At 38.0% G+C, this 21,504-nt stretch overlaps 1 protein-coding gene across 1 annotated transcript in view; it reads left to right on the top strand.

The window, feature by feature from the left end:
• VAV3 (vav guanine nucleotide exchange factor 3) overlaps positions 1 to 21,504 on the top strand; it is a 349,804-nt gene that overhangs the window by 315,028 nt on the left and 13,272 nt on the right. Inside the window, exons 24-26 of the mRNA XM_002928305.4 lie at positions 4,867 to 4,983; positions 5,557 to 5,644; positions 11,497 to 11,626. Of these exons, the coding sequence (XP_002928351.2) occupies positions 4,867 to 4,983; positions 5,557 to 5,644; positions 11,497 to 11,626 (335 nt within the window). The remainder of the gene's footprint in view (positions 1 to 4,866; positions 4,984 to 5,556; positions 5,645 to 11,496; positions 11,627 to 21,504) is intronic.

Here is a 21,504-nt window from a genome sequence, read left to right as displayed (position 1 = left end):
GAGTGTGGTGATTAGCTTCCTTCTCTTTTCTTGTACTATTTTGCACATAACTAGGCATAATAGTTAAAAGGGTAATGATTTTAGAGATAAATACGAATGCTACAAACTACATGGATTTTATGAAATAAACCGATAAGGTACCTGGGAACCATTCAGGGCACAGGAGATTAGTTTTTGAACACTTTGTTTTAAAATGCACCCTTGCAGATATGTAAAATTCTAGTGAAAATATGACCAGTTAGAATAGTATTGTTGCTAATGATTAAAAAGAAAAAAAATCAAGGTGTTCCGATGAGGGAAGAGCATTGAAGGTAGGAACAAATAAAGAAGTTTCATAGTAAAAGTTTTAAATTACTTTTTTTCTTTTTCTTGAGCGACTTTATTCAACTTTATGCTTTCTGCTAGGGGACAATGGTCAAGTATATCAGAATATTGAAACTTCAATTTTAGAAATACTACACTGTTTAGAGAAAATGATGCCGAGTGATGACATGTGGTTCTCAGGTCATTGAGAAGTTGGATATTCACCAACTGCATTGTCTATTTATTACATCTCTATGTAAAAACAAGTTATTCTCACAAGGTAAACTTTGTCTCTTGGGTAGAATCAAGATGATTATCTTCATTTGCCTGGGTATAGAATTCTAGGTGAGAAATTAGTTTGCATCTCAGATTTTAAGGCATTGCTCTATTGTTTTCTAACTTCCATCTCAATGCTGTTCTGATTCATTCCTTCCTTCCTCCCTCCGTCCTTCCCTCCCACCTCCCTCCCTCCCTTCCTTCCTTCCTTCCTTCCTTCCTTCCTTCCCTCTTTCCAAGAAAATAAATGTACACCTTTACTTATTTACTTTTCAGTAAGTTTAAATCCTTCAGGGGTACAGCATCAGACAGATTCTGTGGCCAATGGCTTTAGAAGGAAGGCTGCTTTGGAATTTGGCATGAACGTGCCACTGTTTCCATGAGCCTGAGTTCCTTTTCCCCAGATTACTCTGGTTTTGTTCAGTTTGCCACCAGGAGTCACTGTATTGTTCTTTGTTTCGTACACATAAGCACGTCTCTGCCTAGATAGAATTCAGTTTCATGTTGAACATAACTTCAATTTTAAAAAGAGTCATGTGTTCCCTCTAGTTCTGGAGACCCTGCTTATAGACAGCACAAATCGCCTTGGACCACAGCCTTCCAGACATGTTTGTCGATTTCGGAGTCCTTTTCCCAGCAGGCATCCACAGGTTCCAAGATGGCAGAAAGAGGCCATTCAGATTTCTGATTCTTTGTATGTAATACGATTGTGTATTGTGGGGGGAGGGGGGCACACACCCTGCAGGCAGGGATGAGGCATGGGGCTTAAAACTAGGGAACTATCTGAAAATCCATATGAAGAACAGGATGCAGATGCCAGGGTTCCTACCGCATTCTCCAAGTAGTCAGACAACTTACTTTTCCCTACCCTAGCAGGAGACAGTGGAATTAGAATGTGTATTATATGGAAAAATTGAGCCATGTGGGGGTAACACTTAGAGCAATGCCAGCAGAGATTGAGGGAGATGCTATACTGCAGAATAGTCAAATTAAGGAAAGTCTGCATACTGACTGATGACTAGCCCCGGTTCCTTTGTGTAGCTCAGTTCCAATACTGTGACAGCTGAGTCTCATACACACAGACTATCCTCTCATTGCATCCAGACAGGAATCTGGAAGATTTTTCTCTAAAGGAACTGAATAGACTCTGTAAAAATCCTAAAATCCTAACATTTGGTTATTATCCAGCCCCATGAATCACATTCTTGCCAAATGATTATGTTCCTACCCAGCGAGTCTACTTTGGTGCTCCCCACCCCCACAGAGATGCCTCTCTCCTGAATACAAACAGACAACAAAGACTAACCAGACTTTTGAGAAAAGCCTCGAACTAGAGAACAAATAGAATAAATGGGGGAAAAATGAGGAAAACACAGACATGAGAATGAGCAGAAGAAAGATTTATTTTTTAAAGCTTTTAATTTAGAATTAAGAGATGACAATATACCCATGGAAGTGAGCTGGATGTTTTATAAAAAGAACAATCAGAGAACAAGAAAGAGGTCTTCTAAATTACGTATTAAGTAGTGGAGTTGGAAAACAAAGTTGAGCAAATACTCCAGATAATCAAAGAAATAATTTGATAATATGGGAGAAAAGATAGGGAAATTAGACAGTTGATCCAGGAGGTATAGCATTTGTTTAGTGGGAACTCCAGAAAGAGAAAACTGAGAGTAGCAATTATCAAAGAAATAAGACAAAAATTTCCTAGAACCGAACGATATATGGCTGCAAATCAAAGATGCTACTGAGAGCCCAGGACAATATCGAACTTAAACGTATGGCATATAACTGGAAGGCACATTATCATGAAATTTTGCAATATAGAGAAAACAGAGTCTTAAAGCTTCCAGGGGGGAAAAGAAATCAGATCACATAAAAAAAAAATTAGAATGGCACTCAATTGCAAGTGAGAAGACAATAGGACAATGCCTCAAAATTTGAGAAGCAAAGTGATTTCTCACCTAGAATTCTATACCCAGGCAAATTCTGAATTAAGTCTCAAGCAAAATAAAAATATTTTCTGGATGTGTGACTTTCTGAGTATTTCAGCCATGTATCCATTTATAGGAAGCTGAAGGATGAGCTAATAAACCAATAAAGAGGGAGATACAGAATCCAGGAAATGAGAGCAAAGGGATGTCCCAGGACTATAATAATTCAGCAGGCTTAGAGAGCAAGTAGTATTGACTAGACCAAGAGGGTGGAGGGCTCAGAAGAAATGAACGTCTCCATAGAAAAAAATGGACATGTTCAGTGTATGGCGTTGAGAAAAATGTATTATTGAGGGGTTTATCATTCTCTCATAGAATTTGGAGATAATTTGTAAGACAAGCTTGAGCAAACAAAAACTTGAATTATTTTTTGGATATCAGATGTTCTTTGACTTTGAAACACGACAGAACTGGGCCAGATGATGGCTTGGCTTTGTAGAGGTTACAGAAAGAAGAGTGAGGAGAAGCACCATGAAGGAATGAGCAGGAATGGAGAGGAAATGATTTGCCTTCCCGATACCTAAAATTGGCAAATTAAGAAATTCTAGTTTGATTAGGTTATCTAGAAATATGCAAGCATAGATAAAAAATAGATAAAATGCTTGAAATGGGACTTGGGATAGAAAGCTGATCAGATGGGGTAATGCTGCTTGTTCATTATTATTATAGCACGAGTTGACTTTTAGAAACTATGTGTTACTTTGATAAAAATGCATATGCCATATACTAATTGTGATAAGTACCATGGAAGAGATTAGGATACTGTAGTAAGAATGATGGAGTGAAGTGTGAGATGCAGGACAACATTCTTCAGATGGGATGGCCAGAGAAGGTCACTCTAAGCTTTAGTGATGAGAAGGAATGTGTGTGGATTGGGTGAGTGTTTTCCAGGCAATAATACAGTCTGTGAGAAGACTCTTAAGATCAAAAAGAGGCTGGTGAATTCCTGAACCTGAAAGAAGGCCAGAGACTAGTGAGAGATGAGATGAAGAGTGATCAGAACATACTGGGTACTAATAGTTCATGGGTTATCATAGGTGCTTTTGTCCCAAGGTACCATCTTCATAAAATGCCCTTAACTCTACTTCTGTACTTGGTGGAGATCTCACATAACGTCCTTCAACAAACTTTTGTATTTTAAATAAGCATTTAGTATAAATTAAAGGTGGGTATTAAATTGAATGACCTTAGTCTATGTGTGAACCAAATAATTTTTTGGAATACTAATTCATGAAGTTTTGAAAAAGAGCCAACGTAAACATAAAATTTTTCCCTTTAACTTTTATCACCCAAAATCTCTGCTATAGTTTGCCAATAAATGTAAAATGTGTATTTGATGTGAAAGGGTTACTAAAAGAATATTTTAACATTGGATTTGGGCCTTTTATTATTACTGTTATTGTTACAGAATTTGGGTATGTTTAAGGTGAAGATAATTTAGGAAGAATTCTATTATTGGAAATATCTACCTTTTAAAATTAACTTTTAGCCACTACTAAGTTCTTAAGAAAATTGGTTACCAAAATTGTGGATCGTAAGAATTCATCTTGTATACCCCAAAATAATTATTTAAAAATAGTTTCAATTGGGGCGCCTGGGTGGCACAGCGGTTAAGGGTCTGCCTTCGGCTCAGGGCGTGATCCCGGCGTTATGGGATCGAGCCCCACATCAGGCTCCTCTGCTATGAGCCTGCTTCTTCTTCTCCCAATCCCCCTGCTTGTGTTCCCTCTCTTGCTAGCTGTCTCTATCTCTGTCAAATAAATAAATAAAATCTTAAAAAAAAAATAGTTTCAATTGTTACTGGAATTTTCTTAAAAAGATGCTCAAAGTAGGTTTCATTTCACAGTATGGAGAGAAAAGGTGAAATTTTAGAGGGGGTGTGTGTGTGTGTGTGTGTGTGTACACGTGTGTGTATGTGTGTGTGTCCTATCCATGATAGTCCCTCCCTTCCGAGTTTTTCTCCTTCTTGTTCTTAAACTCCCTTTATGTCTTTCTCTAACCCAGTACCTACTCACTCCTCTCTTTGTCCCATTTATTTGTTTGATAGATATTTACTGGGTGCTTACTGTGTGTCAAGCACTCTTCACATCACCATCGCCAGCTTTATAGGGCATTTGTTTTTCACTTATCAAAGGACTTTTTTCTGTCTTATTTTTTGAAGTAATGTAATTAGTATCGACATAAAAACAGCTCAGATCTGCCACTGAATTAAAATCTTGACAGAGACTTATTTTTAGCTTCAGTTCTGTTCCAGGTTTATTACCCAAATTCTCTGTGTCATTGTTTCTTTCAGGTATGCTGGACCAATGGAAAGATTGCAGGCAGAGACTGAACTTATTAATAGGGTAAATAGTACTTACCTTGTGAGGCACAGGACCAAAGAGTCAGGAGAATATGCAATTAGCATTAAGTAAGTAGGACAAGTACTTTTACAGAAATAGATTTCCTGTTTTCATAATTGCATAGACCATCTGACATGTATAACACTGAAGTTAAAAACCGAGGTTCTAATTGCAGCAGAAATAATGCGTCTATCCAGACAGTTCATTAATACTTGAAAATCTCTGTTAGAAAAACAGTATTAAGTGTTATAGGCTGCTAATTGGCATATTAGATTTCTTTCATAACATTGTATTTTGGTGATTTGATGTGTGTGTGTTTCTCGTTAATTCTAAAAATATATATTACTAGATTTCGTTTTATTTGATTTTGTTTTTTATATTCTCAAACTGAACTTAATAAATTGGGCAAAATGATTGGTCAAATTTAAGCCCCCCCACTTCTCATTTCAAATATTGGTTGTATCTTCAACCAATCTAGTAAATATATTTTGTTAATTAGCTGTCACCAGTGTATTGGCATAAGTATATATTTTGTCTTCAGAATTAATTCCTATAATTTTATTGGGGCATGCCCTCTGGTAATTATTGATTTCTACTGATTAAAAACACATTTATATTCATACGTTATTCATTGCCCACAGGTACAATAATGAAGCAAAGCACATCAAGATTTTAACAAGAGATGGCTTTTTTCACATTGCAGAAAATAGAAAATTTAAAAGTTTAATGGTAAGTATTGATTAGTTCTTTTCAATCTGTGGTCCTTATTTTGCTCTTACTTCAAAGGTCAGTTTAATTCGATCGTTTCTTAGGAATTTTGTGCACTGAAAAGTTGTTTATAAGAGACCCCTGTAATTTTGCAGCAGAATCCTGATAATTCTAAGAATTCCAATTAAGTTTATATTGCCCTGCTCATATTTTTCACTGTAAGTTCAGTTTGCAAGTTTTAGATAACATTTCAGAGTCCACATTATTTATGATTCTTGAAACAATAGACGAATTCGGTCAACTTCCAGTGATTTGTGTTTCGCCTTGTGTTTGAGTGACGGGGCAGATCTTTCACATGAATCTTTTCTCCTCTTCCTTCCTCTGCCTCTAACTCCTCATGCAGTCAGAGGAAGGTATTTTTAATAAAAACAAAAAAATTGTAATTGGTAAAATACCTCTCACTAGGTTCATTTCATGCAAAATACAATATAATGCCAAACAGAAAAGCTGTTTGTATTTTCTGCTATTTTAAATCATCTGTGCTATGGTTCTGCTTCATTACTTTGGACAGTTAAATATTAACAGGGTAGCGTTTTTACCAAACAGTGTATTTCATAGGAATTTTATATTTAAATTGAAATAGTACATTGTTACCAAGTTGCTTCAAATGAACCAAGATGATTTTATTCTTACAATTTAAAAAATGACCACTTAATTTAATATTGCATCATATTATGGATGTATAAAAACAGTGTCTATATGGCATTTTATATGCGTTGCTGACAATAAAGAAAAAGTTCATATTTGTTTAAAAGTTGTCTTAAGTCTGTTTCTCAAGTTTGAGAGTTTCTTGAAATAATGAAGAATTTGGACACAAAGTGCAAGATGCATTTGTAAGTGCACTTCTAAGTACTTTGAGTAACATTGGGAAGGACTACTCACTGATTGAGGCATCAATCAAATGATACATATTGCATCCTCCGGAAAACATCTCAAAGCACTTTGCAGATGTTAAACATTAAAGTTAAAACTGAACGTAAGAGAGCCTTACAAAATAGGCCAGCTTGAAAGCCTTATCTAAAAATCTAGAGCTGCTTCGAGACAGGGATTAGTGTTTTAAAGAAATGGAAGCATCTTGTGTTGAAAGAAAAGGCAGAAAACCTCTCTGAACAGAAATATCACATTCCCAATTCAAAAGTTAAGGATGGGCAGCAAGATCATGTCCTGGAAAATGTGAGCCCTGCCAAATTAGTAACCAGGATCCAGGCATCCTCCCTGCTGGAAGTGACTTACGTTCTGTTGGAACAAGCAGGCTGTGCACAGAGAGAACTGGACCTGAGGAGATTTCTCCTAAAATGAAAACCTAGGAGGGAGGTGGCAAGTGGATGCACAAATAATGAATGACAGCCCCAGCTGAGACCTGATAAAAGCATGCACAGGGGGTCTCCGCATTGCTGCAAGACATAGCGGCTTGAGCTTTCACCTGCAGAACTTCCGTGGTTGATAATGAGGCTGCCCACGGTATTACAGTTAATGTGAGACTTTAAAAAAAAAACGCTCTAGGGCCAAAGATGACTGCCAGCTTCACCGACTCTTAAAGTAACAAAAGGAACTCCCATCTGAGGAGACAAGCAAAGTGGATGAAAGGAATAGTCACTGGAAAGGGCCAATCAATTCAGCTTTGTGTCCCTTGGTTCAGCTCCAGAAAGTTCATCAGCAGCTAAGGGTAAGAAGTGAAAAGCCGGTAAATACTTCATGACCTGGATTAGTGGACATAGATGTTCATGTTCCTACCTCCAGACAAAGCTATGATTATAGTATAAGCAGCAGACCCCCAGCATTCTTAAGTGACGTATACCAGAGAGCAGTGAAAGTTTCTGCAATGATGTTCTTGGAAAGGGAATTAAAAGTACCATCACGGAGCTAAAACAGGCTCCCCCTTATATGGTATCTATAAAATATCATAAATGCCACTACTGGAGACACAGGCATGTTGCTTTTCTTCCATAACTGGAGGAAAGCAACTTATGTAAGGGAAACACATAGCACGGTGGGTTAAAGGGAGGGGCTCAGAATTAATCGCATAACTACAATGAAACTAAAAAATATTAGCAAGAGGAATATAATTACAAAAAGAAAGAGAAGGAGCTGAAAACCTGTGTCTTGGATAAATAGTTTTGTCTGATTAAGCAAATAACTGTAAAAACTGCTGAAGAGACCATGGAACTAGAGTCTGGAGCTGCCCCTCGTCTTTGTTTCTGTTCATTTGTTGAACCAATTTATATTGCGTCCTTACCTTGTGAAATCATTATGTTTTTGCAGAACCTAAAATGACTCCACTATTCTAAAGAAGCTTTCAAATTCGTAAATCCATCTGTAGCAAGAATCTCAGAGTAATGCTGTCCTTAACACCTAAACTCAAAAATGCCGCATGGAAACTTGATCAGAAGGAAAGGCTCCTATTTTAGTAAGCAGGCCCTTTGGAAGGGGAGAGAGAATTAATAGGCACCTTTGACTTCACTCTGGCAATGTAGGGGATTCTCTAAATCAGGATCATACAACTTCAAGGAGTTAGTTACATTTTATCACGTTGGTGTCAAATAACACAGTTTCCATTATAAGTACATAATGGTCTGTGCGTTTGAGTTGTTTCTTAAGAATAGTTCTGTATCTCCCATTATGGGTCGTAAAGTTATATGCTTCTACCTACGAAGCTTATTAGGGCCTGGAATTAAATTTTAATTTGGCAAAGATGTGAAATGGAAGCAAACTCCAGAACTTGTTTTAAATTAGCCAGTTTCTCAAAGAGAAGATTGACCTTAGGTGGTTATGACCTAAGCTTTTCCCCTTGGGTTTCAATAGCTTGGCTAATCAAAATCTTTTTCTTAGTCATTAAATTCAAATTCTAAATGAATTCCTATATCCAGATTACAAGGCATTAATTTTGTTCTAATTTTCATGTATGCCAGGCAATCCATGTCCAAATGCTGTTTATAAATCATCTCCATTGCCTGTTTCCTTGGTAATTGGAATGACTGACTCACTCATTATTTTTCAGAGAGACTTGAATTGTTGACACTGCTGTGTCAGTGTGAGATAAGGGAAGCTTAGCGATTTCTTTTGTTTAGAGTCTTCTTATTTACTTGTAGTACCTGAAGGTCAATGACTGCTGAAGCAGGGGTGGATTAGACTAAAATACAGAAAGCATAAAGGCATAAATTGGAAAAGACCCATGGTGGCACAATTTAATTTCCACCCAGTCAGAAACATGTAGGAAGATTTACCCTCGTAAGACTGTAAAAATGGAACTAAAATATCTTCCATGCTTAGTGAAGTGATCAAAGAGTATTTGCAGCTTACCAAGCTGCATGACCCTAGGCCTTGGAAGAGTCATTTTTTCTTCCATAAAATTTGGAGATGGGTAGGTATGAAATGATCACCAAGTCCTTTTCAGTATGATAAGTCTGTGGTTTCTTGCCAACTTCACATACACTTTAATTCATATTAATCCATACTACTGCATAAGATTTGTACTATTTATAACAAAATTACACTGCTGCTCAAAGTTATTAGCTTGTAGTTACTTTCAGGTTTATTTTCATATTTTTGCTAAAGAGCACATTTTACTTAGTTTAAATAATAAGACTAAAAGAACGACACTTTGGTATCATTTGCATCAGCAACACACTATATATGTATGTACAGTTCCTGCAGAGGCCTTACAAAATTTTGCCTTTTATTGTTTAAAAGCATTAAATAATATTAGTCTCTAGAACTTAATTCTAGACATTGCAAACCATGTTAAAAATCACCATAATACAAATGCCATATTCTGATTATTGAAGCCATTTTGAGGATATAAACTATCTGGTATTTTGATTCTGTTTCTTTTCTTCTTAAGTTGGTCAGATTCCAAATTCCTTTGCTTCACCAAAGACCACGATAATCTGGGCTCCAAAAAGAAGGAATAGAAGAAACATGATAGATAGATAGATAGATAGATAGATAGATAGATAGATAGATAGATAGATAATAGAGATAGTTATAGATGTAAAGTATGTAAAACCTTAGCATCTTAGATCTAAGAAAACAAAGTTCTTGGTACATCGTGGACACTTAGCAAATGCTCCTTCCTTTTTGCCTCCTTTTTTTTTTTTTTTTTTTTTTTTTTTGTATTTCCATTTGCCAAGCATTACTTGCTAATAGCATGATGTAGTTAAGAGCACAGACTTTGGAGACAGACATTAGCTGTTCACCCTTGCACAAGTCAGTTAACTTCTCTGAGACTTGAGTATCAATGGGGGAACTAAGCCTGACTCTTGTTTGTTGTGTGGAGATTGTGCGAAGCCCTGTAAAAGTCCTGGCACGTGGGATCGTGGTGATAGTTATGATTATTCACATGCACCAGGCACTCTATACATCCGTGAACTGCTTTATTCTCCCCATTTTACAGATGTGGGAGTTGAAGATTCTCCGTTTGCTTTACCCAATGCTTCAGCCAAACCAATCACCTTTTTGTCTGTTCCTAGTTTGACTGCTCTACTTAAAGCAATCCTTTCCACCTTGCTGGCTACTGAAATTTTGCCTGTTCTTCAGTTTAAGCCAAGCTACCTCCATCACGAACCATTCCTTCATCCTCTCCGTGGGGCTCATAAAAGGAAATGTGCTTTCTCACCTTTGAGTACCCATAACCCCTAACTTTCCTTCAAGAGTGAGCAGTCCTAGAGGGCAATAGCTTTATCTTCATAATCTTTGTGACCCCTGGAACTCCCCACACAATGCATTCTACAACTCATCCGAGTTTAGCCATAAATAATGTAAATCATAAATAATAGAAATCATTGATGATTCTTGTTTGCTTCTTTTTGGTGATTTTTGGCTCAGTTGATTTGTTTTGGGGAACTTTGAACATAACCACTGAATGGAGGTACTGAGTTGATAACAGTGGTTTTTAGAAGAATTGAGTTACTTTTACCCTATTTGTTTTTAAACATTAATAGAAGCACAAAATAATTAGGTTAAAAAGTGATATTGCTTTTTATTTCAGGTATTTCTAAGAAATATTGTACCTACAGTACTCATCTAATAATAATATGCATTTTTTCATTATTATTTATTTTCTACTTAAAATGGATTCAGATTTGTGCAGAATCTATGAAACTAACATCTTAAGAGAAATTTCCTGAAATTTTGGTGTGGAAGATGGTAGATGGTTATTCTATTAGACTTAGATATATTTAAGGCAAATTAGGTATAAGGGAAAATGGAAAGTACTACATTATTGACCTCTCCAAGTAGCAGTTGCTATGCAGAGCTATGGAAGGGCACTAACACTTCACTGTAAGCCAGAAATAATGTCAGGTGGCATTTGTGGTTTATCAACTTTGGTTTACCATGGAAAAGAACATTTAGAATCAAGTTTGTTTCTCTGCTATTTAGGAAGAAAAGGCAGGAAATGAGAAATTGCTATATATTCAGCAAACAGCTGTTCCCTTTGTGTTTAGAAAAGCAAGTATTTCATAAATAAGAACAATAATTACTGTTCTGCAATTAAAGTTTAGTATGGTTTCTTTTCATTGACCACATCTGACTGAAGACGAACAGGACACTCTGTACCCATGAATAACAATAGGAGGCAACTCACATCATCAATGGCCTGCCTGAGCAACAAGGGCGATTGCTAGTTAGGTGCCATTGACATCCAGAAAGCAGGGATAGATTATCATTTACTTACCCTTCCATAAACTTATGGAAAATTTAACATTAAATATCAATCATCTTCCCCTTGTATATAGCTATGTGTTCAAGAGTCCATGTGTTTGAGAATAAAACTACCCTTATCAAAAATAATCTTTAATTCTTTTATTCTAAAGGAACTTGTGGAGTACTACAAGCATCATTCTCTTAAAGAAGGTTTCAGAACCTTGGATACAACCCTACAGTTTCCATACAAGGAGCCCGAACATTCAGCTGGACAGAGGGGTAATAGAGCAGGCAACAGCTGTGAGTACTGCCATTCAGAATACAATTGGCTCTCCCTTAAGGATTGGAGGCACAAGAACAATAAACATCTTCATTCCAAATTTTGAAATATAGCCAATTAATATGCTGATCTGTTTAGCCAGGACTTTTTTGTGGAGCTAAGCAAAATCAGATGGACCAACAGGTTTATGAACGTGTCTAGACATAGTTCTCTGTGCCACATCAAAAGTCATGTTTGCATTTAGAAATCCATCAGAAGTGTAAAGGGTACGTGAATATGTAAGTTTTGTATTTTCCAATGATTTGTATATTAGCCCAACTCTTTTTAACTCGTGTGTCCGTGATCATAATGCTGTTTGAGTTAATGGTATCTAAGCCTGGTGCACAGCTAGCCCATCTCACCTGGTATCCCAAATCTGCTTATGATCCTCTTTTAATGATTAGTTTCAGGATTTTGAAATGGCTAAAGCATGTTTCCTCTGATGCCAGTATTTACAAGTATACTTCAGTCACTTTATGCCCAATGAGCTCTGTGCCGCAGCTAATCACAAAATATTAGCACACCATCCAAAAGCATGGGATAGTTTCAGTGTGAGTTCAAGTCAAAACTTTTTTCTCATCACTATTTGATGTGACATAATCTTCCCGGAGGTAGATATAGCATGCAAAGAGAACATTGTGATGAAAAATGCTATGAATAACTTGTGATTTCCTTCCCTTATGTTAATATCTTTTTTTTTTTTTAAAGTAAAATGCTTTTGGAGGAGAAACGAATACAATTTTATTACTCTTAGAATTTTAGCCTAAGCAAAATGGGAATATTTAGGGGTATTTGAAAAAAGAATTTGCATCGTGTAATATAACTTTTAACTTTTTTTTTCCCCCAAAAGCAAAAACTAAAAGGGAAACAGGTAACGCTCAGGGCTCTAACAACATCAGTAAAATTTCATACACTTGTATATAAGTAAATATACAAGTAATTGGTCACATCAACTGACAGATTTTTTTCTATTCGAATAACTTAATAGCTGTTCTCTTCACAAGGATCAGTCATAAATGAGCAAGTTTGTGTAATGAAAGTAGTCAGAACACACTTTATTTTGAAACTTTAAACACCTATTGAAAGTTATCTTTCTGGGGGCGCCTGGGTGGCTCAGTCAGTTAAATGTCCAACTCTTGATCTCAGCTCATGTCTTGATCTCAGGGTTGTGAGCTCCAGCCCCACATTGCGCTCCATGCTCGGCATGGAACATACTTCAAAAAAAAAAAAAAATTATCCTTCTGTTTTTTAGCCCAGTGTTACCCAATTATCTTAGATTCTCCTATAGGCCATAATTTTTGCTCATTTAAAAATGGAAGTTTTTCCTTGAAAAACAATTTTCCTACAAATATCTTTTTCTTTCCTATGAATTTCTTAAGAGTCTACCAAAGTTATGACCTTTTCCCCAGCGAAAAGTATAAATTTCTACTGTCCTTTACTTTGCCTTCGTAACAGCAGGAGATGATAAAAGTTGCCAAGGAGGTCAGTTATACTAAAAATCCTGTTTGTTTGAGTTCACTTAGTTCTGGAAAGCCAAGGTGGGAGAGGTTGGCAATCAGGGAGAGCAGATGTCCCATATTAGTGGAAGGTCATTAGCCCTCGTATCGCACCGCGTGGTTACTCCCAGCACTTTCTCTGTGCTTGGCACATGTAGGTGTTTGGAGGATGTTGTCCAACGATGAGCACGGTTGCCTAATCTAAAATTTGTCTTTAATGTTCAGCAAAGTATTTAATGCTCAAACTTTTTTAGCCACTAGGAATGGAGTTTCAGGCCTTTTGCGTTTTGTTTTGTTTTATTTTGTTTTTTAGCAAAAAGAGACTAGCCAACAGAACGATTTTGAGGACATCAACGTGAGCTACAGGGAATTTTTCAACAAATAGAGTCATGAGGTCAAATACTCGCCGCCCAGATTTTGTAAGAGACTCTGGCGAGCATGCCACAGAATGCTTTTACAATCAAGAAGTAAAAGCAAATCACTCATTTAAAATTAATCTTTGTCAGAGTTTAGTTTTATTTATCAGTCATTCATTAATTCATTCCTTCAGCAGCTACACATTAGATACCTAACACAGGGCACTTTTCTAGGTACTGGGATATAGCAGTTGAGAAGACAAGTTCCTGCCCTTACGGAGCTTGAATTTTAATGGGGACATGCAGCAAGTGTAGGATGGGAATTTGCCACTTCCATATAGGATGATCGTGGAAGACCTCCCTTACAAAGTGACCAGAAAGCAATGAGGGAGTGAGTTAGTCTGTTAGGTGGCAATAATTGCACGATGGTCTGGACTCCAAGATTATTCAGTATTACCATGCAGCACGATTATAATCTTAGATCAAATTTATAATACTATCCCAGTGTTTCATCTGCTTTATACTGTTGTATAAAATAACACTAAGGTGGTTCTCAGGGTTAAATGAGGAGCCTTAAGCCTTTGGCCCAGTGCTGGTACATGGCGAACCCTCAGTAATATCAGCTACACCTGATTCTACTACTACCACCGCCACCACTAGTAACTCCTAACACAGCAGACATTTTCCTGCATTTCTGAGTTGAATTTAATTTTATCTCCTAGACATTCACATCTTTGCTTTTATGATTTTTTAAATATACCTTAATTTATACCAAATCCTGATTGAGAGTTAACCCCAAATAAAACACGGCTTCAATTTTTCTGCACGTTGTGCTTCTCAGAACTGGTGAGGAGGAATGCTGCGTCGGGGTTGTGCAGGATGCCTTTATAGCCCTTACCTCTGTTCATAGCTTGGGTATGCTGCTAAACATTACCTAAAAATAATTTTACCAAGAAATATTATCTCGGGATACTGGATTGGATGGGGCACTGACATCTCTATTACTTCTAAAACTTTCGGAGGAAGCAGATCAGGCAAGCTAAGGCCTACGTCCACCGTGGTTCTGGGCAGAGGTTGAGATTGGAGGTCCAGGTCCTCAAACCTGCTAGTTTTTTGTTTGCTTGATTGGTTTTTTGGTTGTTTTTTCACCTTGGGAAAGAAAGTCCCGGGGCACCGTAGAAGGGGCTACTTGCTTCTGTGTTAGTCCCGGTTAGAATATTCTTGGGCAAATTACCAACTGTTTTTCAAATTTGTAAAACATAAGATGATGGCAGAACCACCTCATGCAAATGCAAAATAACACAAAAAGATACTGGTTAGAATTAAACAAGAGTCCAGAGTATTGGGCAAGGAGCATATGACAGTTCTAGGTTGGGGTCCCACTGTAGGCAATGCTCTTTCCCAGAGCTGCGAGACTTAACTTCTGCCTTTGGAATGACTTATGAGTGTTGCCAAGAGAGAAGAACAAGACAGAAAGGAAAACACAGAGCTCAGGCAGAGCAGTGAGCTGTTGTGCTTCCCCAGAAACCACAGTGACTCCATGGAAGATGTTCTGCCCTGTTCTGGGGATCTGTATAAAAATCCCATTACTTTCCAAAACCTGTCAGAGCCAATCTGCCTTAGACTGTGTCAGGTGCGTCTGTAGGCCTTATCTATCTGAAGGGCACTGAACTGACTTTTGCCTTTCTTGCTTTACAATGAGCACTTAATTATTTTCACATCTGCTGCTGAGTAGCTGTCTGACCTTAGGCAAGTGACTTAGCCTGGCTGGGATTCAGCTTTCTCATCTGACGAATGACGAATGAGATTAGATATTTTATTATGTTCTTAAAAAAATAGCATCCTAGGTTTCTTTCTTTGTGTGCGTGAGGGAAGGAGGTAAGGTAGAATGTTAATAGACCATCACACTAGGAAAAGTTGCATGGTTAGCTATTTCATGACCCACAGGCAGACTTTAAACGTTTTTGCAAGTTCTTATTTATGGATAAGTAGTTGGGCCATAGAGTAGAGTTGGCTAATTAGAAAAAAACATTGGTTATTAATATATTCACATACTCTCAAAGTATCTTCTCACAAGAACTTAATAATAACAAAGGGAAAAATAGAAACCATAATCAGGTTATTAAAGTTAACATCACTAACAATAGAACAAGGAGATCACATGTGCCTCATAATATGATGCTTTAAGAAGGGCACAGCATCACTGTGGTGGGATTCCTGCCCCCATGAGGCATAATTTGAACCTAACATGAGGAAACATCAGACAAACCCAAATTGAAGGACATTCTACAAAATAATTGGCCTATGCACTTCAAAAACGTCAATGTCATGAAAGACAAAGACTGAGGACTTGTTTCAGATTAAAACGGAGACTGAAGAGACATGATAAGTATATGCAACATGTCCTGGATTGAATCCTGGGCCCGAAAAATAAATTTTATTTATTTATATATGTATGTATGTATGTATGTATGCTGTAAGGACATACATGAGACAGTGAACAAATTTTGAAGTTTCTAAATTAAGTGATAGTATTAATTTTTTGCTGATAATAATGCTGTGATTATATACGAGAAGAAGCTGTCTTTAGTTTTAGAAAATAAACACTGAAGTATTTAGAGGTTAAAGGCATTATGTCTGCAGTGTATTCTAAAATGGTTCAGGAAAGTACAGAGATTAATGAAGCAAACATAAAGTGCTAGCATTTAAGGAGTTTGAGGTGAAAAAGATATGGAAATTCTTTGTATTATTCTTGCTACTTTAAGAATGAGTAGTTTCAGAAGTAAAATGTTGAAATTGAGAGATAATCCCATTAGCTGTATAAGTCTAACGGGACTGAAAGAAAATGGAAGCATCCTGTCTCCTCCCCCTTCTTCAGGTGCAGGGGGATCTGGGCGCACTGATTTGGGGGTAGGTGGAGCTCTGAGTGGATCCTGTTGGAAACCATCTGTTCCTTACTGATGACCTCACTGTATTTGCTTATTCATTTATTCATTCTTTTATTCAACAAATATTTATACAACACTTGCCATGTGCCAGGCCCTGTGCCAAATGCTGGCGTTAAACTAGTAAATAAGGTGGACAGTTTGGTGGACAGGGACAAACATAAAACCACTTCACAAATAATCACCGGTTTTGACAAGTCTTGTGAAGCAGGAGCACAGCGGAAAGGGTCTGACCAGAGGGCCTACTTAATCTGTAGAGTCAGGGAAGGACAGTTACAAGAAGTGACATCTAGGTGAAACAGAAAGGGTCTGTATGGATTGGCAGGGTGTGAGGTGGCGGAGAGTGAGGAAACTCCACAGTGGACAGGTAGCTTGTGTGAAGGCCCTTCAAGAAGTAGCTTTGTGTGTTGAAGGACTTGGGAGGTCAACGTGTTTGGAGCATAGTGAGCGCCTTCTAATATATACAGTGGGAATGTATTAAGCTTTGTAAGCAGAAAATGATATGAACTGGTTTACGTTGTTTTGAAAGATCCCTGTGTACTCCGTGATAGTGGCTTGGAGGGAGGCATGGACAGAACAGAGGCGAGTTAGGAAGTCATTGCAGATGTGCAAGGGAGAAATGATGCTGGTTTGAAGAAGACTTCAAAGTGGAGCAGGACCACGGCAGATTTGGATATCTTCTAGAAGTCGAATTGATTGCATAAGGGAATCAAGGTAGCAGTAGTACAAGGAAGATACACAAGTACTTGCCTTGGATGACTGGCAAATGCTGAAACCATTGGCTGACCGGGAAACAGAAGAGATATTAACAGGTATAGAGGAAAGGTAATACATTCGGTTTTGCACAGAGTTTTAGTAACCTGTGCATCCTCAATAATTGAGTAGGCAGTTGGCACCAAAAAGAGTGGTCCAGGATGAAGGTAGAGTTTTATGAGTCATCAACACCTTCATTTCGTAGTTTACGTAGAACATATAATATTGTCTTTATACAGGTTTAGTGATTTCTTCTGGCGTGATGCTCCCTCAAGCCTTAGGGACCTGACTCGTCTGCCTCTCATTCTCACATTGCGCTTTGCACGGTGCCTTTCATGAAACGTATTCAGAAAAGGCTGAATAAATGAAGTCAGAACATGAGGCCCACGGGAGACATAACAGGTGTCAAAGCGCCACGTGTAGTTGATACTTGAAAAAGCGTGGAAAAATGGGACACATTGAAAATAAAATATAGATCAGTGTGCTCCTTTTGGTGCAGTGACAAATACTATAGCAATTCTTCAAAAATCAACAAAGGTTTCATTTGGTCACTGGGACCACACAAATGACGTTGCAGGACAGTCAGAGCCAGAGCCTGGGCGGCTTCACCCCGGTGTGGTCACTCTCCTTCCACACATGCATCCCCATTATTCTACTAACCGTCTGGCAAGGTGCCTGAGCTTCATTTTAGCCAGCGTGTTGGCCAGTTGGAGAATTTGTATCATTTGTGTTAATTTAACTCAATGTAGCATAATAGAGCTTTCATATTTCTGATAATTCCTGAAACAGCCTGACAGTGCCTTAACCACTATTTATTAGTTTAATCACAGTGTAATAGTGGATAACGTTTATTATCTCAAACATCCACTTCATTTAATTTTAACCTTCTTGCCCTTGTATTTCAACAAACCCATTCTCACCTACCCTTATTTTCCCATCCCCTTATCTTATACTCAGTCTTTTGTCATTTTTTCCTCGATCACTTGGCATTTGGGTTTGACTCCATTTTATTCTAATAATGTAAATGTTTGTTTTAATTGCATTGAAATAGTTTTCTTGGGCTGCCATAAAAATGACCACAAACTGGGTGGCTTGGAACAACAGAAATTTACTCTCTCACAGTTCTGGAAGCCAGAAGTTATAAATCAAAGTGTTGGCAGGATCCGTGTCTGGTAGAGGCTCTGAGGAGAATCTATTCCACGCCTTTTTTATAGTTTCTGGGTGGCCGTTGGCAGTCTATGGCATCCCAAGGCTTATAGAGACATGATTCCAATCTCTGCCTTGTCTTCACATTACCTTCTCCTCTGTGTGTCATATCCCTTTCCTTTATCTTATAAAGATACTTGTCATTGCATTCAGAACCCACATTAGTTCAGTTAGAACCCCACCCCCAGATACAGGATGACCTTGTCTCTCATCTTGAGATCCTTAACTTACATCTGCAAAGACCCATTTTCCAAGTAAGATCATATTCCTAGGTTCTTGGTGGACATATCTTTTAGAGTAGGGGGTATACCATTCAACCCATCACAAGCTCATAGTATCAGTTTAAAATTTTTCTCTAGATTTTTCCATCTTTATTTTGTTTGTTTATAACTGTTTATAAATTGTAAGTTAGAATGGTAAGAGGACTTGCATTATTAGGGTAGACAGGTAGTCGATGGATGGGAGTTAGAAGGAAACCATTACCTTAGTACAATGAAGTGTTTTAAACGGATTGTAACTTTTCTGCAGTAAAATGCACTGTCTTCCTAAGAGAAAGCACTTTGAAGCCAATGAGAGTTTCTAAGATGTATGTCTGAAACTTCATGTAAAATATTTGACACATAAGAACCCAGTGATTCTGTCTGATATTTAATAATTTGATGATTCATAGAACAGTGTGTTTTTCAAACCCCTCTTATGTACATTAAATTAATGTCTCCAGCAGTTCTGTGAACCAATAGCCCCACAAGAAGTGCCAGGAAAGGTTTCCTTTGTCACACAGATGCGTCACAAGTGCTGCTCGTATGACGTGGCGAAGTGACAGTTCCCCTAGAGTTTCCCTGGTTCACTTCATCGCGCAGCACTGGCTCACGAGGCGTCATGCTCACTCGATGAGCCTTCAAAGAGTTGGTGTTTGGGAAGTGCTGAGAAGAGCGTCTGGCACGTGGGCAGTGCTGTATGTCTCAGCTCTGACCGGTACTGCTGCTCCTGTCACCACTTCCAATACTGTTACCCAGTGAGAAATGTTACATGAGCCTCATCGGACACATTTTCATGTATTTATAAAGCTCTTCTCCTTGGGACTTCGGTTTCCCACTTCCATTTCCTGGGCTTCAGCTGTATTCTCCCAGTATACACACTCTTCTGCAGGCTAAGGTAGTTGTAACAAATTGCTGACATTTTTATATTCTTTCTCCTCAGCATGTCTATGATGGCCACAGAATTTACTGTTGTTGGGCAACCGATCAGCTGCAGTCGCACGTCTTCGTTATCAGGTCGTGCTGGGCTCCCTGTCTTTATTTACTTACGTCCAGAGCTTTACTAGCTCCTAGAAGGCATTTTTATCCTGAACCTGATAGCTTTAAAAATTAGGAGCCAGGACTCAGGGTCCCTTCAGAAATAGAGCTTGCAGATAGAAATTCTACAGATACAGATAACCTCATTCAAAGCCATCTTTTTTAATATTTAAAAGCTCAAAAAGCAGCCCTTATGTTTTAATATTTTTCATCTTTTATACTGTCCTTTCCCATAGACCTTCTGTTATAAGTAAAAGCTAGTCTCAATCAATGTGTATACTGTTCCCTGACGATAGTACCCTCCCGTGGCAGCCCCGATCTGAGGCTATAGCTTTCCTAGTCTCTCTTTCCTAAGAAACACACAGAAGTTTATCTACATTGAGAATTCCTTTTTTCCTTCCTAAAATTAGGATGAGGCTCCTGGCTTTGAGGAACCATGCCGAGAGCTCTCTTTTCCTGTCTCTGCCGCTGATAGCAGCTTCCCCCACTGAATTCCGAGTCTGCATAAGACAGCAGCTCTTAATTCTGCAACTCACTCCTAATAGCGTGAGAAATTGAGTACAGAACTGGGTAGGTTTTCTTTTCATTCATTCCTTTATGCACACAACATTTTTGAGCATCTACTAGCACCACGTATTCTCTCTCTCATACCCCTGAAGTGTGACTTACAGTTTAGCTTAGTGTCTGCACAATAGAGAGAGACGCAGGGGGCATCCTTGTACCCAGGCACCTCAGCGCCTCACCTGGTCCGGGCTTTTTCAGACAGGTACCTTTCATGACATTCCTGAGAGGTCATCCTCAGGCTTTGCTTGAAGTGTCAGGTGACTTTATGTCCAATGCAGTACAAAGCACTCAATTTATTTTTTGAACAAAATAAAAGCTTTTTTCTTATATTAACTAGAAACTTACTGTACCTACATACAGTAGTTGGTTCATCTCTTTAGAGCTACTCAGAGTAAATATATGATACATTCTCTCCACCTTGATAAACTTCCTTTTACTGTGCTTCCCCCCCGCTTCACCACTGTGTTTTTTTTTTTCTTTTCTTTTCTATAATCTAAATATAATAAAAGCTGAGGAGAGCAGGACAGAGAGCAAAGATTTACAGCATGTATCATAACCGCACTAATATTTTGGGCTTCTCCTGAATTTAACCCAACTTTCATGTTACTAAAAATTTATTATTTCCCTTATGTATTTGTAGCAAACAGAAATGAGTAAGAAAAATAGAAAGAGATGGGGGCGGACAAAAACAAACGGAACCAGGAGTCCAATTCCTGTTTCTCCTTCTTTGGTCAGACTAAAACCTTTAAAATCATCAGCCGATAAAATCATCAGCCGATATTGACTGATTCTCATCATTTTGAAAGTGGCTATTCCAGCCATTTAGAGAAGGGCCTGGTCCTTGTGCCAGTTATTGGCCAAGGTATGACATGTACTAATAGCACTTCAAGGACAATGGCCTTTCAATGACCATCAGGTACCAGTGCTTCTAAATTGTGTTTTTTTTTCTTTTCTTTTCTATAATCTAAATATAATAAAAGCTGAGGAGAGCAGGACAGAGAGCAAAGATTTACAGCATGTATCATAACCGCACTAATATTTTGGGCTTCTCCTGAATTTAACCCAACTTTCATGTTACTAAAAATTTATTATTTCCCTTATGTATTTGTAGCAAACAGAAATGAGTAAGAAAAATAGAAAGAGATGGGGGCGGACAAAAACAAACGGAACCAGGAGTCCAATTCCTGTTTCTCCTTCTTTGGTCAGACTAAAACCTTTAAAATCATCAGCCGATAAAATCATCA

This window comes from Ailuropoda melanoleuca, chromosome 2 (genome assembly GCF_002007445.2).
Source record: "Ailuropoda melanoleuca isolate Jingjing chromosome 2, ASM200744v2, whole genome shotgun sequence".
In the NCBI taxonomy this organism is placed as follows: Eukaryota; Metazoa; Chordata; class Mammalia; order Carnivora; family Ursidae; genus Ailuropoda; species Ailuropoda melanoleuca.
The sequence above is the reverse complement of the archived record's forward strand: the minus strand, read 5'-3'. Positions and strand labels throughout refer to the sequence as shown.